We start from the raw sequence: 19,640 nt of genomic DNA, 5'->3' as shown, positions 1-19,640 counted from the left end.
CCCCAAAACTCCTGTAGCTGAGCCAAGATCAAGTTTATTATACATCTGTGATTCAAATCCAGATGATCTTACATCCACTTCAAATGTGGACAAAATATGGGACTGGTTAGTTTTATTAGTTGTTTTTAATGATTTCTGTTATTCATTTGGATAAACTATAAAGCACTTCAAAATGTCGATTGTTTTTTTTTATCGTGCTTGTACATTTTGTGACAATATGCGCTGCAAAATTCGTGGTTGTTTTGTTACCATCATAGGTCTGTCTTGAGTAAGAATCACAAGCTCTAGAGAAGAACCTCTTTAGACAACAATAAGTGGAAATTAGAATTAAATGGATTCTGATTTGAAGTCTGATTTCTGAATTGTGATTGTTATATCTGACACAGATTCTCAGGGCAGCAGCTTTGCATTGTCATGGTGCTCAGTAATGGAGGAGTGATGCATGTTGCAGGACCTGATGTGAACACTGCATCACACAGGAATGTTAAGTCACCTTAACACTTGTAAGCATGGACACTTTCCATATTAGCATCAAAGACTGTTGTGTTAGTGTATAAACCTGTGACACAAATGATGTCTTTACTTACTCAAATATCTCGACTGTTGGCAGAGCCCTGGCCTCTCAGAATGTCAGCTGTGCTACATCCTCTGTCCATTGCTTTCATACACTTCTTAACATGCGGAAAGCTTCCTTAAAATGGACAAGTGGGAGGACAGCTATTAGATTTGGTGGGACACACCTCAGTGAAATGGCTGTGAGTGGACCATTACCTAAGCAAAGTGCCTGTTTAAATGAACATGCTGCTTTTGTCCAATTGGGACAATGTGGAAAAACTGCTTAACACAATTTTGTAAACATTTTTTTTTGTTGAATTCGTGACTGTATTAGTTGCTGTAGAGATGACACGAGAGAAAAATGGAAATGGCACAAGCATCAAAAGTCATCACTTATATGTGTGTGCGCGTGTCTGAATTGATGTGACTGGAGAAAAATAATCACCAAGCAAATCTATAATGAAATGGTGAAATCTAATGGTTATAATCCAACTCTTCAAAAGTATTGCTGGAGTTTTGATGTCCTCAGACAGCTTTCCCTTCCTGTGCACAAGTCCTGTGGGTGATGTTGTACCAGAAATCCCTACTGGGTGTCTCTATAGCGTACAGACAGTTTCATCTTCTGGAAAATGAAGCAATTTTTTAAAAAATATATTTTACATGTAAAATATAAATATTGTATTTTATTTGTAAAAATATTTTTTTTATACCCAAGGGAGCCAGATAAACAAGACAGCAACACAATCCTTAACATTGTAATTATTTTTCTGTGTTTATATTGCTCATACTAACAAAGCAGGTTTATCCAAGGGTTTTAATGGAATAACATTTGTAATCTAGATGTGAACAAAATGTCAGAGGTCTGAAACCAGACTCGGATGACATTTTTAATGCAGATAGGAATATATCTAAGTGGATCATTGTCCTGGTTAGTCGACTGTTTTTTTCATTGGCATATTTCTGTTTTTCATGAACTTTGTGTTGACAAAAGTCAGCATTAATTTAAAGCTAAGTTTCCACTGCCACAGTCTTACAAAGAGTATCTTCATTGTCAAGTTTTTATTTGATGGTTAGAGTTATTGTGGGTTCTGTATCGAAAACATATCTGTGTGTGGAAAAAGCTGACTCAAATTCAATCAAGAGTACAGAAAGTAATTTACCAATGTGTGTGACAGGGAATTACAGCTGTTTGCTTTGTATTGGTCATGTCTGGCACTTTTCTGGGTCAGAATCTGTCATGTGTCCTGCAATTCTGACTGTGACTACTATGCTCTTTCGGTTCAGTCCAGTACAGCTCCTGTGGGCTTTTCTGAGTCATACAATCTAAGCCTGTCAGAGTTAAGCTCGTATGACAAAAAAAAGGGTCAAAACATGTCATGGTACCAGAGAAAGGATCAGTGTCTTAAAACTCCAGCTCAGCTCTGTCTGTGTGACAGACAGCCTGCAAGGCTGCAGGGTTTTAAGTGCAACATCTGTGTGACATCAGCACAGTGAAAGTACACCATCAGTGTACAAATGGACATGTGGCTCATATAATGTATAAATGTATAATTCCACATAATATATATCTATCTAATATATCTCATAGTCTGTAACTTTTTGATGTGATTCATGGTCTGTGCTGAGGGGTTTCACGGTAGAGTTTGAAGGTACATGACATGTAAGTGTGGCATTCTCAGTTTGATTTTGGATCATTGTTGCATGTCATCCACTTCACTCCCCATTGTTTCTCAACTGTAAACTGTTACTAAACACAAACAACCCAAAAAAACCACTATGATCGTTGTATCATTGCGTCTTGGGTTGTCTCGTCTCGTTTCTACCGTTTATCTGGGTCTGGGTTGCAGGGGTAACAGTCTCAGCAGGAAAGCCCAGACTGTCCTCTCCCCGGCTACTTCCACCACCACATCTGGAGGGACACCGAGGCGTTCCCAGGCCAGGCGAGAGACATACTTTCTCTGTTGTGTCCTGTTGAAATAACTCCTCAGGGAGACATCCGGGAGGCATCCTGACCAGATGCCCAGACCACTTCAGCTGGCTCCTCTCAATGTGGAAGAGCAGTGGCTAAAATCAGTGCACTTAATATATTGGAGTTGAACGAGCCATCACAAAACCGAAATATTCTGGCTAGTAAGCCTTCATCTGTGTCTTCTAATAGTTTCACACCATTTTTATTCCCCAGTTATCCAGGGTCCCCCTGCAGTTGCACTCTGTCCCCTGGGGGGCATGAGTCCATGTCCTATGCCCCACAGTTTTGCTAGGAGTAGCCTGCCCCAAAATGTAGATTACTTAGTAAATGTAATGGGGATTATCCTCAGAGTTAGATGAGGGGTAGGATTATGCATCTTCACAGCATTGATTTGGCAGAAAACCCAAAGCATCATATATAAGCACAATAGTCAGTAGACTTAAGTCTTTAACTTACTTTTTAGTACAGAGAGACCCAGTAAAACCCCCTTGAGCAAGAACTCAGCGACTGTGGCAAGGAAAAACTTCCTTCAAGACCACAAGTAACCCTGCATCCTGGGAGCGTGGAGTTCTGTGAGCTATGAGCTCTCTAAGATAAGATGCCGCCTGATCGTTAAGGGCTTTGTATGTGAGAAGGAGTATTTTACTTTTCTGAATTTTACAGGCAGTGTAGAGAAGCCAATACAAGAGAAGTTTTTGTTAGTATGCAGCAGCATTCTGTATCTTTTTGAGACAGAATGTGCTTAATTTTTGCAATGCTGCGAAGGCGAAGGTGAAGGAAGGCAGTCATTGAAATTTGAGCTATGTATGAGGTAAAGGACATATCCTGATTAAAAATATTTCCCATGTTTCTTACAGTGCGGCTCAGCACAGTAACTTCAATTTTGTCTGAGTTTAGTCTAGTAGTCATAAACTCAGGGTATTGTACAGTGTCAGTGTGTGTGTGTGAATGTGTGTTTTGCATAGCTAGGTAATGGATTGGTATTGTTGAGTGCATGGTACGCTGTTAAGTCCTGATGAGGGAATGAAAGAAAATGCTCTGTGGACTGTATGTGTGTGATGGGGTGGGGGCTGAGCGAATGAGAGAGAGAGACGAGTCAGCATGAAGGTCCTTCACGCATCACAGGACTCAACTGTCAAAGTGTGGAAGGCATTGTGTCAGTGATGACTTACTTTAGTCTGGGACATGTTGGTCTCCGCTGAAATACACAAGGGGGTTAATACGCTGGAACAAAACAGTCAAGGATTTATCTGTCCATGTCCATTGTCCAGTGAGAGTTCTTTAAAGGTCTAAAAACAGTGAACTGTGGACAACAAGAACCATCGGGGTGGACTTTGTCATTGGACATGTAATTCAGGTGCTGGTACAAGATGAATTAACTTGCCTTTATTTCATCAACTTTGTGATGTGTTGAAATAGCACAATTTAAAGAAGCTATTCTGAACTGCTCCACAGTGTGGCATCTCGACAGGAGAAGGTGGTCCTTAGATGATCTTTAGATGTGGTATGTGAAGCCAGCAACACTGCCAGCCGGTCAGTGTAGTGGTCCATGAATTATGCTGTGATTATGTTAATACGTGAGCTGAAACACTAAAATGAGCTTCCATTCTCAAGGGATTGTCCCCTGCTCACTCTCCCGTTTAATTTCTGTGGAAATCTTGTCAAATCTAATGGGAATGTGTTGTGTTGTGTTTTCATGTGCAGACATGAAAACACAAATAGAGCTAAAGCCCATCTGTTCACCCCTTCACACTCAGCTATACTCAGCTATTCACTTACTGTATGTATTAGATTTAAACAATGCATAACGTGTGGACATCGTTCACAATGCTGCCTGTGTACAGTTTTATATCAGTCAATACATACACTTGGGGCTCAAATAAGAAAGTTATTTTACCTCTGTCTTTTTAAGTTATTTTTGTTTAAATTTAATTGAATCAGCTGAGGACATCGAGAATTTTTAATGACTCTATACTAGGCAGCATAAACCCAAGATTTTAAGTTGTTAACTAGTTTTTAAACCTGCACAAATTCAAGTTGACACAATTAGTTCTTTGTCATTGGTTTTACTAGCTTTAGATATTCTATTATTTCACCAAAAGTATTTTCTCCCAATTTTTCAGGACCTTCAATAGTATTTACAAAAATCAGTGAAGTTGATGAGGAGAAACATTATAGTCTTTGTACTGTTTTTTGGAATCAGGTTTTATATAGTTTATATTACCACATTTTATTTTTAAGTAAAAAAAAAAAAGTAAAGCAAAAAGTAAAACATTTTTAAAAATTTTAACATTTAATGATGATTGTATTTTCAATAAATGTTGTGAAGAGGACCAGTTGGATTCTGTCGGCACAGCTGGTTTTCAAGGTTACATTTCCTGTCATCTCTGTGCTTGCTAAATTTTTGTTTATCAGTAGACTTGTTTAAATCTAGCTTTCTAAAATGACCTCATACGGCTGAAAGAGAATGAGTTAGAATCGTGACTATGGTCTTGACTCATTTTTGATTATTTTGTATCATCTGTGTCATGCCTGTTTAACTCATGCACATGGGGGTGATCAGTTCCCTTGAGAAACTTTTCTTTGACTTACAACGTGATCTGTAAGTTCACTAAATGCAGTTACAAAGTAATCTGTAAGTTTCACTAAGTGCCAAGCACAAATGTCATGGTTTAAATTTTTACTTTGTACTTTTGGCAGTTTTACAGTGTATACTATTTTGACTTAATCTTGAGTCTTGAAGTTTGAAACAGTTCGCATTGTGCAAGCAGGGTGTAAAGACATCATTAACACTGGGGTTTCCAGCCGTGAACACAGGTGGTGGTTTGTGAAGACACATAATCAGAACCATGAATGAGGTAATGAGATGAGGTAAAATGGTCAGGTGATAGTATAAAGGACTGACTGAAAATGATGTCCTTGAGTAACAGTAATGTAGTTACATATTTGGCATACTAGTTACTTCCAGAAGTAGTTCCAGTACTGCTTGTAACTGTCTGCAGACAGTTCCTCTTTTATGGAACCTTTAGTGCACTGAAGTAGATTAAATGGAAGGGAACAGATTATGAACTGAAATAGCTTCCAGCATTTTGGGTTTTCTAGCTCTTTGTACCCTCAGAGTTCAGCGCTGTCAAGATACCTTTCTATTGGTCAATGCCACATATTCAAAGGTCAAAGTTAACCAGGCCTTTTGCTTGTTTACTTAAAATTGTTTTAAATTTTGACAGATTGTACAAAATGAGGTCCATAGAACTGATCATGTGAATTAGCTGAAACACCTGTAAGAGTTCTGTTGTCTACGTACTGCTCACAATGACATACTCAGCAGTGGACACCTATCAGAACACAGCAGATATCACATTATCTCCCTCACCTTGTCTAATTACCTCTTGTGAATTAGCTGCTCATTTGGAGGGAATGAGGATGTCATATGTCAGTTGTCATTTGTGGTTACTGCTAATGAGGGCAACTGGACATGTATCGAGGCTCCACGCCCATAATCCTGAACGCACCTCTTGACTTATAAGCATCTCTATCTCCAGAAATAGCAACAGTGGTTTTGTAATGTGTCAGGCCTCCCTACTGCACTGCAGCACACCCACATGCTCTCACTGCTGCTCGTAACTGAGCAGCTGGGAAGCTTTGTGGCATTGATCTGAATGCGGAAGCTAGCCGGCTCTGCTACATTGTATTTAATTTGCAGATAACAGATGTAATATGCTACCAACAGTCAGCTGCGTTAATATCTAGAATTAGTGTGTAAAGAACGTTAAACATGTAGACACATCTCGAATAGGCCTGATCTGACACCGATCACAGTTGTTGCATATAAAATAGATTTGCAGATATGGCAACATTGGCTTCACAGGTATAGCATCTGTAAGAATATCAGTAACATCTGGATTTGGGTAGTTTCTTCAGCATTACAGCTTTAAACAGAGAGCTAACATACCTCTGAAACTGTAAATGGTGGCCTTGTTGATGAGTGTCGACTGTGGCACAGCAGAGTGCTATTGTTCTGCCTTTAACACACTGTGGTTTCTGTACCAGACCAGAATGATGCATTGTGGACGACAGAGCCACTCTCCTGACACAGCACTGGGTTTGTGTTAAAACTATATGTCTGACTAAAAGCTGCCTTTTAATGGGACATTTCACTGAGACGCAGAAGAAGCAAATAATTCTGACCCAGTCACTCCAAGATCTTCTGCTTATGAGGAAATCGTTGCAGATAAATTCTGTATAGGCTACAAGTAAAGAGAGAGCAATGACACGTTTTCTCACATGTATATAGTTTTCTGAATATGAGATTTCTTCTCTGAGTCAAAAAAAGTATATTTTACAGTTGGTGGCATCTTGTGCCATCAGTGTGTGAGTGTTATATTGCAAAATCATGGTAATTTGACTTAATGTGTTTGACTTAGCGTTTATCAGTCACTGCTTTAAATTTAACTGTGATACTCTGTGGGCAATGCAGGCATTAAGCTTAGTTTTGTGTAATTGAAACTCTTCCTCGGTGGATGAAAAAAACTGTGACATGTGGTTGAAAAAAGCTAGTAAGTGGACCTTTCATGCTTTCTCAGTTCCTCTCAACTGCATCTTATGATCTGCTTCAGTGGACAGGTGTTGATTGTCTGGTAGAAAGCTCTGGGTGGGAGGCTAGTAAGAGGATCTTAAATTTTTAAATTACGCTTTTGAGTTGTCTGTCCGTCTGTCATATCACCTCAGGGTGGCAGGGTAGTGCAGTGGTCAGCATTGTTGCCTCACATCAAGAGGGTTCCAGGTTCGGATCCCGTTTTACATGTTCTCCCTGTGCCTACGTGGGTTTTCTCCTGGTTCTCCGGCTTCCTCCCACAATCCCAAAAACATGCACTTTAGGTTATAATTGGCTACTCTACATTGCCCCTAGGCGTGATTGTGTGTGGTTATTTGTCTTTTTGTGTCAACCCAGTCCAGGGTGAACCCCGCCTCTCGCCTCGAGTCAGCTGGGGATATCACTCGATAGACCTCTGCTTTAAAGCTGTTTGGATTGACTGTAATCTCACTCGTAGCTGCTAACAAGCTTTTCACAGTCTGAACCAACTCTGCAGTGAAGAGTAGGCCTACAAGAAGATGGCTGCAGCATTGTAGTCACTAGAATTGAATGCAACCCATTTTTGACAACTGTCACAGTTTTAGCTATTGACAGCTTCAAAGCTGTGCCCCTCCTCCCCTTCCATCTGCTTCCAGTCTCTTACACACTGTTTATCACTTCTCTCATGCCATGCCACTCAATTGACTTTCCACTCAGGCTGCAATGGCTTGGGCGATCCAGTTGCCATGCAGATGAGTCTGACTATTGTCTCATGTGAATGCGGTGTGTTCATGTGTATTGAATAGAGACGGACAAATAGAGAGGGAGTGGAGCATAAATCTGCAGTGTCTGACTTGCCCTAGTGATAAGTCAGACGAATTCAGCACAGAATTTGTGGCATGTACACGATGGATCAGCCCTGACACCTTCTCTCTGGGCTGAACTTTTGAGTTTTCAGTCCCCAGGGTTTTTTCCCCACCCAGTCCCACTCATTCATCCATGTAATTTCTGTGGAAATCTTGCCTAACCTAATGGAATTACATTGTGTTGGCTTTCATGCGTAAGAATGTAAACCCTGGCAGAGAGAAGCATAATATCCATCCATTTTCTTCCGCTTTATCCGGGGCCAGGTGGGGGGGCACCAGCCTGAGCAGGCATACCCAGACTTCCTTGTAATTAAGGTGATATAAACATAATATATCACCTTAATTTTTCGCAGTATTTATACTCTAATTATAATGTTGCTTCATCTAGGAATAGTTTTACATTTTGGCACATAAACATATTGGCTTTGAACTATATTGTTCATGCGTAGAATTGGTACATATTTCAAATGTGATTTGAGGAGAATGCTGGTATTAGATTAGCAGATACCCTGAGTAAGATTATCCAAGTCTGTATCAGAAGAGAAAATTTTGAATGGTGCATGTGCATTCAAGACCAACATTTTGTTCTGGAGAGCTTAATATACAGGATACACAATTTTTAAGTTGTTTGAAACATGACTGTTGATGTAGTGCATCAGAAACACAAACATTTTGTGTGTTTTTTGTCATACAGCCTTATGGATGCATTATAGTAAACTATGACTGACCTCATAATGCACTGTAGATGTAGTCTTCCCACAGATTGTTACCAAATTGACTTATTTTACAGCTGTTCACCATTCTGCTGTATCTCAGTTAATGTTTATATACTGTGGATAGTTTAGGTTCCTCATAACTCTAGTGAGACCTTATCTGGATTACTGTAATCACAACACGATGAATGTTAGCATCCTGATTTGTTAATAGGATCACAGTGTGAATGTTTGACACTGTGTTCCAGCATCACACCATCGTGCGCCTTGTTTTCAGGGCTGTAACACTGGCACAGATAATATTTTGTCTCACAAGGAGACAATAGTACTTATCGGGTGCACATCAGCATATACTAGAGCATAATCACTCTAGAAACTTCTTAGTTTTTAATTTGCCGTCTCTGTGTGTATGCAGTTTTTTTTCTTGTCTTGTTGTGTTCACACTGATTACATAATGTTGGAGACTTTATGAGCAATCAACCTCAACCCCTGGCAGCAGGGTGTCATCCTTGGTCTCTTTGCCTACCAAGGAATCCCTGACTTCCCGGGAGTGATTGCTTTGAGCTGTCAGCTTCACAAACCTTTAGGTTGTACATTCTGTGCGGGCGTGCGAGTCGATGTGAGAGGTACCTGTTGATGAAGAAATTACGCTCTGGCCTTTGGCAAGGAATCGCTGCTATATTTCTGACACATCAACGATTTTGTTACACAACTGTAGCTTGGCCATTTCAGATCTTTACCTGTCTTTGTTAATGTAATATTCTTATCTTCAAGAGTGGGAAAGCTCTCTCCAAGGAAGGCTGCATTTAAAGGCACCTGAGCCAAATTGAGTCTGTCGGAGATGTTGACATTTCATTGTGATCTTCGGTGTGGGGAAGTTTGGTCTTTGTGGATTTTATTTCTAAAGACTGTAAACAGGCCACTTTGTGAATAACTTACTGCTTGGCAGATTACATCACAACATCACAGCAGGCCTCAGCACCACATACCTCTCCATCCTAAATCCCTTTCTTAAGAAGTGCCCAAGATTGGAGACAGGTTGGATTTTTTTTTTTTTGGGGGGGGGGGGGGTGATGCAAGCCTCTGCATGCATGGCAGCTGAAAGACTTTGGGTCTGGGATTAGCTGGACTAATAATGACAGACGTCTGCACTGATCTTAACAGTCAAAAAAGACTTGATTTTGGGTCATAAATAACTGTGATCCATTGATCATCAGCACAATGTTTTTGAATTGAACCTGGCTGCCCAATCAAGCCAATCACGTGTCTCTTTGCCCAGTATAGATTGAGTGCAGTAACAGCTTGCAGTGTCTCCCCAAGGGCCACTTTATCCAGGTTTTTATCTGCTAGGTTTCCCTCATCTGACAGGCCTGTGAGTCAGGTCCCATCCTAGTTCTCCCTGTCTCTCCCTGTGACCCATCTCCTCTGACATAGTCTAACAAGCTGAAAAGAGGGTCAGTGAAGGCTCGTGTCCCCTACAGTGTTTGTGAATGTCTCTGACAGCCACTTGTGACAATTAAGATGTCTGCAAGGGATTATTGAGTTCTGTCTGCCGTTTTGTACAGCACAACGTGGACCCACCCCATCGATGATATCATATGAATGGGATTTCCTTCATGGTGACACAAATGAATGTCTTAATGTCAGCCAAGTCAGCTTAGCAAGAAGCAGTGGTATTGCAGCCTTAAAGCACAATACCTTGTAAGGAGGTCAAAAAACAAGAAAACACTTGGATACTGGTTCCCCCTGCAGTTCTCATTTCCATGCCCTCTTTGTTGTGATGAGCGACATCTTGCTGTTGCTTGGCAACATGTTATGTGCTGTTATTCATTTGTGTGTTGGTGAGCTATATAGTATAACATAAGACGCTATATTCAATTAAAAAATAATCATAATAACAATATTAATAATAAAAAAAAATATCTAGAACTTCCCCAGTGTGTTCAAAGAGCAAACAGTCAAAATGAGCTGACAGATGCACCAGATGCACCAGCTCATAACGTTGTTATTGCAGATGGGATTTCACTCAACCATGGAATAAATGTTAAGGCTGTCAAACTAAAATAATGAGCTGAAAATGACTCCAGAGTTAGCTTTTGACCTCTACTAGCAACTACTAGAACCTGAAAAAAATTGGCAGAAATGACATTTGCCTTCCTTAAAACACTGTGTGTAGAAAAGAAATGTTTAACATTATTCAGGTTATCCATATGGCAGAACTGTATGTAGTTTGTAGAAATGTAGCCCACGGTTGCACTTTCTTACTACTGCTGATAGATGCCAATGTCTGTCATTTTTCCACAAAGGCTTTAAAACTGTAACAGTTGATGAGTCCAAACCATAGAAGAGGCAGATACCACAGTGAATACTGAAAACCCTAAATGTCAGCACCTGTCTGAATAATTGCAGGATGATAGATCCCCACCTAAATATCCCAGCAGTTTTGTGTTGTGGGCAGTGAAAACATTACTTAGTGCCCAGAGGACGTGTTAGACAGTCGAAACTAAGAGATGCCAGACTGGATTCAGACAGTTTCCTCTTACAAATAACACTCCTGGACCTCTCCATGCTTTTAAAGTGTAGAACAGAATGCAAGCCATTATTTTCTATGGTCTTTGAGTACTCAGTGTACTACTGACAGACTCATTGTCGGTCTGCACGTTCTTTTGAATCGTATATCATTAGATATCATGAGAGGATTAACAGAAAAATGCAGGCCCCAGCTTGTAGTTTATAACAGGGTCATATAATATTCTCATCTGGCTGTTGTTCTACTCCTAATGAGTCATGCTTCCTTTGCATACCAAACAAGTTCCTCTTCATATATGCTTCTCAAAGACCACCTCTGGCTAAATTTCACTGCAGATGAAATCTTTTTGTTATTTGCTTTTTATTTTTGTAGGTGACTCAAGCTAATCTTTATTTTTTTTTTGTTTTTAGCACAAATGAAATCTGATCTTTCCAATTCCGATTTAAGCCACTTTTCAAATGTGGCCCTCATATCAGAATTCCAGCAACTTTTATCATGCCAGTCTGAATCGACATTCAACACAATTTTGCACTGACAGGAGTCGCTCAGTGAATACACGAAACATGGAACTTTGGCTGAAATCTGTTTCTGTGAAGCTGTTCATGTCATGATCACACTACCACTGGTTCCAACTCTGCATCCACACACACCTGCGTGAAGAGGTAGCAAAAACTGCACCACAAAAATACATAATAAAAAAATCTGGCTCCTCATTATCATCTGCTCATAAATTAGCTGGCTTTCGCTCACATAAAATTCAGAATGAAACCATAAACACTGACCTCGGTGTCCTTTTTTATTTCCATTCAACAGCGTGCTGCCTATGCTAGCGTTTGTTCGTGACTTGCCATTCAGTTCCCAGGGTGACAATATTGGTGCTGATGTAAAACCATATGAACAACTGAAGCAGTGAAAGTGTTAAATAGCTAATTTTATGTAACATACAGTAAATAGTGTGTGCAGCGTTAGACATTTCAATAAATGTGAATACTGAAGATCAGTCGTACTGAGCTACCTGTTTGATGAACGAAATATAGTCACATCTGTTTAAATTCATCCAAACTTGGCAGGACTTCATATTAAATCAGAATCTGACTTGAACTGTTCCTTCTCCTCTTTTGTGACAGCAGCTTGTGGAAAAGCCTCAGCAGTCAGCAGTCTTTTGGGAGCAAAGCTTTTTCCTCTCTGCCTATTTTTACTAACTGGGTTGGAACTAAACCTTTAAGTAACATGGCAGTTGTCTTATCTAACTTGAATTTGGGTCATATCACCATCCAGATGAAGAAATGTTTTACTTAAGAACTCATGATTGAAACTCTCTTGAACCTGCCCCTCTTTGACCAATCCCTTTCTCCCAAATCTGTAGGAGAGAAATGATTAGAGCTTTGAGAACTGGGACATTTTATATAAAGACCCTCATGGTACAGCCCTCAGTTGTGGTTGGCTTTATGAATTGCAGTTCATTTATATCATAAGCTTTTTTTTTCTCTGACACATCTGATGGGATTGCCTGTGCAGCAAAGGCCTCTCATGGAAGAGCTTATGAGATTACAGTGTCGAATGGTTCATGCAAAATTGAAACAGAGCTGTTTTTCTCCTCACAACAAGGAGAGTGACTCAGAGTTGGAGGGTGAGAGCAAACATGTTACCTACTAAAATCCTACTAAAATAGGTCTGACTTGCTGTAGGGTTGTGAGGAAGGCAGTCATTTGTCCTCACCAGAGGGACCTGGACCAGAGGATCTTCAAAGCAGAAAAAGTCTCCGCTGGCTGCCCCACTAACATTTAGCATTTGCAAAAGTAAATAAAAGATCATTTTCCAGCATTTTAGTTTGCTGGGTTTTACTGAGGGGAACCAGTGCTGCAATAATATTTCCCTCCGCAGAAGTGAAGCAGCCTGTGTTGATATTGTAGGTTCATAGCTTGAATCCCATTGCAGTCAGTGAAAGCAAAGTTCAGTCTTCTGCACACAGAGCTTTCTCTGCCTGTTTTTACTAACTGGGCTGGAACTAAATCTTTAAGTAACGTGGCGGTCGTCTTATCTGGCGACTTTTCTTATCTGGCACTAGCAGACTAGCTTCATTAATTAATATTAACACTAATATACACTGCAACAAGAAATAATACACTGTATATGTGTTTCATAAAATAGCATGACTGTGTTGAAGTTGAAATGTTGTATTCAGCAAAACCATAAAGCCACTGCTCTCCTTTCTACCTCTGCTGCTGACCTCATTCTGTAGCGTTCCTGGATTTGGAGTGGCTGCCATGTCCTACCATTGAACCTCTGCAGTGAATAGCACTGGCCTGGAGCACATCTGTTCAGAAGGCTAATCCACAAAAGGCTGGTCCCTTGCATAATGCTCCCACTGGGCAACCACTTTACTTGGCACAAACAAGCCATACAACAATAGTGTCGCTGAAGCTAGCCTTGGCTACATGGCGAGCTAAATGGAGCCGACTCGTGTTTGAGTGCTGCTAACTGTCTGTGGCAGAGCTGTTGGCCTCATTTCACAAGCCTCCCTCCGGCTCTCCCCTTTATCTAATCCTCCCCTCTTTCTTATCTGTCATTCTCCTCCTTTCTTTTCTACCAAACTGATTTCTCTGTCTCATCACTGTTTCCTTTTTACCCATATTCTCACATTTATTCCTCTGCTCCTTGCACCACATGCCTGGCCAACTCACCTTGTGATTCTTTGTTGTTTTTGATATTCTAAAGACAGTTTGCACAAAGCCCTGCAATCTTACATGAATGAGCACCAGATAGACTGTCAGTGCAATGATTTGTCAAGGTTAAGAATATCAAAGAGAGAGAGGCTGAAACACTATCAGGAGCAGGAAGGCTATAGTCAGGTCCTTAGGATTAAGCCAAACTCTAGGATATTGTTACTGTGTGTGTGCGGTCTCATTCTGGCTCAACTGGCTGTGAAGCTGACAGCATCATTGTTACATTTCAGTACAAGCCACACAGTGAGCATTTGATATTCAGTGTATGGTTTCAGTGATTCACTGTATTCATATAGTAAATGATTTATATGTACAGCTGGTTTTTCTTGCCACACAGGCAATCAAAACCACCAGTTGAGTTCATTTTCTAGAGAAAATGTCAATTGTAAGCAGCTGATGTTAAAATTGTGAATATTAATAAGAACACCTGTGTTCTGTGGGTCCTTAAAAGTATGAAACAGAATATTGAGAATTTAAGGCCTTAAAATGTCTTACATGTGATTTTGGAAGTTGTGAGGTGGATATTATTTTTGTGAAGTTACATTAACTTCAGTCTAGCCTTTGAATGTGTTTTTGAAAAAGCTTGTATTGTTCATGCAATAACTAAACTATAAAACAAAACCAGCATGGACCCTGTTATTTCGACCTTTGACTGTCCCCTTCTATTGTAAGCCTTTAAGAAATCTCTGTCACCCAGCAAATTTGTTTTTGCCATATTAACCAGGCAAGCAGTTCTTTATATTCAGCAGCTCGTTTTCTTACACATCTATGCCACAAATGCAAACTGTACAGCTTGTTCAGAATTTATTAGCGCTCACTCAGGTAATGTGTCACACTGTGGTGTGGGGGCTAATGTGGTGTCTCCTCTTCAGAAAAAAACGCTTCAAAAAGGCATCAGGAATAGCCTGCTGATTTTCCTTCATATATTTCTTACTTTCTCCCCTGTTCAGATGTGACATAACATTTAAATTGAAGTTTCATTGGTGGATTGTGAAATGTTGTTGATCAGCAGCAAACTTGAAGGACAGTCCTGTAGAATCCAACATGGATTAAGCTGTCATATTAGCTGTGTGATACGTAACCCTGCTGTGTTCGAGTATAAACTACACAAATGAGGTACAGTCTGCAGACTCTTCTTAGACAGGACTCAGTGGTACAATTACGTCTTAGCTAGCTAACTTTTGGCAAACTAATGCTTGTGTTTTTTGTGTAGCAGTTAGGTTGCCAGCTAAAAAAAGTTCACCAGCTGTCCCAGTGTATAGAAAATATAGTAGACAGAAATGGCATTTTCCCCTGCAGGTACTAATAAGATTGCACTTAAATAGATCAAATGTCTGATACTTAAGGATGCACCCCGATCCAGAGAATCTGGCGGAAAGGTTGCAGAATTTGGAGAAAAATGTAGTGCCTCAAGCCATTTGATTATGATAGGGAAGACGTTTTTAACGGGTACATACAGTAAAACCTAAAGTAAAAATCAAAACACGAGATGCCTAATATTTTCAAACCAGTACTTTTCTGTAAATAGTGTCAAAAAGGTGAATGCAAATTGACGTAGTCTCTTAAAGACTAAAATGGAAAGTTTGAAGTCAGGTGAAAGTACTGTAAGTGAGTATGAATGTGTTATCTTCATTTCCAGTCCCTCGGTTCCTCCCAGTGGAGAACCTTTTGAAAAGAAGTCAACATGTGCTTTTAATGCACTACACCACTTCAAGCCACAGTGTTGACTCACAGTGAATGGGTGGCTGCATTGTACAGCTCACTCCTGGCATTGCTGATAAAGTAAAAATGTCTTGAAGGTTGCTTTGATAAAGCTATGGGTCCAGTCTAGAGAACAGCCCTCCACACTCACTGTGAAGGAATGCAGAAAATGTTTGCACAACCTCCTTGGTGTTGCAACACTGCCGGGCAAGGATAGACGTAAATGTGTCCAATTGTGTGTTTGGCTGGGAGAGGTCTTGGGGAGCCTGGCCTAAGATCATTTTTATGGTGGAATTTTTAATCATTCTGTCATCTAAAACATGAACGTAGCATCTTAGTTTTCAGGTTTTTTTCCCACTGCATAGAGAATACTGGATTTGCGAAGTCGATAGTGATATGGATATTAGGTAGTTTAAAAAAATCTGACAGTGATTTTAACATAAACAGACTTGATACAGATCCCTCAGAACTGTGTTTTTAAAGAAGCATGACTATGATAAGATACATACTGAGTGGAAAAATAAACTTGTTGTTGTTGCTCTCTGGTGTCCAAACTGTGTAATGGAAACCCTGTTTTCAGGTGACTTAAAATCTAATTTGACAAATACAGCAAGACAATATATCTGCAATAAACTAATATATTAGTAAACTATTGTATTATATGTATTACATAAGGTGATACATCGACCCAGCTGATTTTTTGAGGAAATCTTTCCCAGTTGTCTGTCCAGGACCAGAACTGAAATAACATTTCTGAAGCAGAACGATTCCTCTCATTTTGATGGCTGTACCACAGTACTGTACAACTGAAATAATCGCTCTGTTCCATTTGCCTTTGGCACTTAAAACACCAACTGTATAACAAGCTGCCTTTTGTTATTATAGCAATGTTTCTTGGCATTTGTAGTTAGAGATGAGGATGACCTGGGATAAAATTAGATAAAGGGTGTCAGAGCTATATGTATCTTAATTTGCTGACCAGTCAGGACACCTATATGATGCTGCCTTTAACAGTAGTAAAGAATTGTTCCTTTATTACAGTTTCATAAAGGTTATAGAGGATATTAGAAAAGATCAAGTGTTTAATGGTTGATTTAATAAGTGAATTAGATAATTATATTGAAACAATAGAGATGTGAAAGTGCATGGTGAGTAATGTACATTATGTACAGAATTTCAGCAATCATGTGAACGCAAAGGTTGTCATGATACCAGAATTTTAAATATCAGAACAATAGTATACGTACATACTGTATATGAATAGGAAAAGTAAAACTAAAACTAAACTAAACTAAATGGGAATTTCTGTTTGTTTTTTTTTTCTTTCTTTTTTGAAAACTGATAACCCGCATAATGTTACTGAACACATACCAGCACATTTGTATGATAATATCTGCAGCGTTGGGAAGAAAATATAATTGAAAATCTGTTTTTTTGCAGACATGGACTCTTTTTAAACAAAAGGTATCCAGTTGCTATACTTTTGACAACCTTCTTACTCACAACATTACTTTTGACTCAAAGGTATTGTGGGTCATCGTGCACTCACCCTCAGCAATTGGTGAGAAACAAGTGGAACTTTAACACGTCTCTGGTAGACTTTTACACGATTGAATAAAACAGAAAGCATGGCCTTGTTGTGGTTGAGGCTTGTGACAGTGTGTTTGGAATTTGTTCTAGAAAGTAGAGTCTGTGCCATCGTGCCCACGTGCTATCAATTAAAAACCCGATGGGTTTCATATACAACACAGTACCTCTGGTTTATATAGGACAACATAAGATGAAGTGTCAGAGATTTTCTGAAGGTGGTGTACAGTAGCATACAGAGCTCTCAGTATTCCCATGAAAAGAGTGCTATAAATGCATCCTGAGACAGGTCTCTAGGACAGTGTACCTGCCATCCAGGATGTGCTCCAAAAGGCACAGCACAGCCACTAAAAATAGTCCACAAGGTTTAAATTTAGGTTAAAATTTGTTGTGTGCTGCGGTGGTTGCTGGTGGTTACAGAACTACTTCTGCCATCTTGTGGGCAAAATGGTGAGATTACAGTGTGGCGCTCAGATAGCTGGTTGAGCCTCAGTCATGTGGTACAAACCCTGCTCAGTGAGGATTTGATGTAAAAGCACAGGAAAAATTTGTGCAACAACTTGAGGTGTGTGTGTAGTGTGACAGGAGGATGAAGAGAAGCAGCTCGGAGGGGAATGAAAGCTAATGAGACGGGAGGGGACGGAAGTGAGAGAGTGACACAGAGACACAAGCGTAGCTGTTTGCTGAGAGCAGGAGGAGGAGAGGAGGAGGTGCAGGAGACCACCATGAGATCCAGGATGTGAAGGCGAGGGATCGGTAACATTCAGCAGGAGGGATGCTGCTCACATTGCTCTTCTACCTTCGAGTCAAAGGTAGGAGATATGGGGTCAGGGTGGATGATTCTGTCACTGGGATTGAGACAGTGTGAGGCCATCTGAGGGCTTTGCAGAGACAGACAGACAGTCAGTCATCCAGAAAGCATGTCAGGCTCATCAGAAAGGTCGCATGAACTGAGTTGAGATGAACTGGTTTGCTCTTTTGCCGGCAATGACAGCGAAAGACTGAATTTGCTCTCCCCTTGCATGCACCCTATGGCTTAAATCCAAACTAAGCGTGAATTAGATCCCTTTTCCACAAGGTCAGTTAGACTCCACAGTAGCTGCTAAACAGACTGCGTCTTTCATCGTTACATCAGCAGCTGCATCCAAATTGAACATCTCTTGGTTTTCCTTGCTGGGAGCATGTGAGGCTCTCCTCTGTCAGCTCTGACGACTTGTGCCTTTTGGTTCTTCTCAGTAGCTGCTGATTGGGATCTGTTGTATGTAACCTACTTAAACCCCTCAGTCTATCTGTCTCCTTGGAGAAGTGACTAGTAACAATATTAGAGTGTGTGGCTTCTGTTAACCATTTCCAGCACTCTGATGCAACACTTAACATGGATATGATACATTCTACATACTTATCCAAAGATCGACCAATGTGGGTCACTATCGATTACCAGCATCAAAAGACATCGATAACAGATTCTTGGAATATCAGGTATATCTTTGCGGTAAAAATTAAAATCTTAATGTGAAAGGTTTTTAAATTTGTATTTCCACTCTCCGTTTTGGAGACAAATATTTTTACTCCAATACATTTGATAACTTGAGTTACTTTGTGGATTCAGATTATTCAGTGTTGATAGGCTATTATTCTCAACGTGTAGCCAATCAGCTGCTGTGAGAGAGACGTCAGAGTGGTGTCTACAGTGGTGTCAGATCAGAACCAAAGAAGCACAGTTTTAAATTCATTCATTTTATCTGAAAACAACAACAACAACAAAAAACTGATAACAGAACAGAAACTGATAATAAAAATGCTGAATTTCTGGTCCTTTTAATTAATTATTTAAATTATTTGACAATTGACATAAAGAGCAAATTGTGTTTGGAAGCTCAAAACGACTCATTCATTTGTTGTCTGTAATGGAGCGTGAAAGCAGATAGAAATGGAGGTTTCATGCCCGGTGACAGACAGAGTCGCATAATGAAAGCAAACTTTTTGGGGAGCCAGTCTAAACACTGATGGTGTCGTTATTAGCCATTACGTTGTGCAATCGGCATTTAATTTGTATAGTTAGTTTAAGTAAAAATAATAAAACATTTGCTGGTTGTGGCCTCTCAAGAGTGAAGATGTTAAAATTTGTTTTTCTCTCTTTTATGTCAGTCTAAATGGAATACCTTGGGGGGGGGGGCAAGCAATTTGAAGGCATTTTGGAACATGAAATAAATCAAAATAAAGTAATCCTTGCATCTTTAAATATATGCATGAATATTAATTTAGGCACAGACCAAAGACAGTCTCGGTTTGCCAATTCAACATGAACAATGTATCAGGTGTTTATAGAATGGAATAGAAATTCAAACACACATTCAACATTATGGTCTTCATATCAGGACTGATTGTCACTTACAGGAGGGTATACCAATCAGTCATGT

General features: G+C 39.9%; 1 protein-coding gene across 4 annotated transcripts in view; it reads left to right on the top strand.

The window, feature by feature from the left end:
• The window catches only part of prkcz (protein kinase C, zeta), a 118,158-nt gene that overhangs the window by 31,483 nt on the left and 67,035 nt on the right, over positions 1–19,640 (top strand). Inside the window, exon 1 of one of the 4 annotated variants that reach the window (XM_046397977.1) lies at positions 16,570–18,032. The exons of the other annotated variants lie outside the window; for them this stretch is intronic. Within the exon in view, the coding sequence (XP_046253933.1) occupies positions 17,996–18,032 (37 nt within the window). The 5' untranslated portion in view covers positions 16,570–17,995. Of the gene's footprint in view, positions 1–16,569; positions 18,033–19,640 lie in introns of those variants that run through there. 4 annotated transcript variants of the gene reach the window in all.

This window comes from Scatophagus argus, chromosome 8 (genome assembly GCF_020382885.2).
Source record: "Scatophagus argus isolate fScaArg1 chromosome 8, fScaArg1.pri, whole genome shotgun sequence".
In the NCBI taxonomy this organism is placed as follows: Eukaryota; Metazoa; Chordata; class Actinopteri; family Scatophagidae; genus Scatophagus; species Scatophagus argus.
Note: the sequence above shows the minus strand (reverse complement) of the source record. Positions and strands in the feature narration are given on the sequence as shown.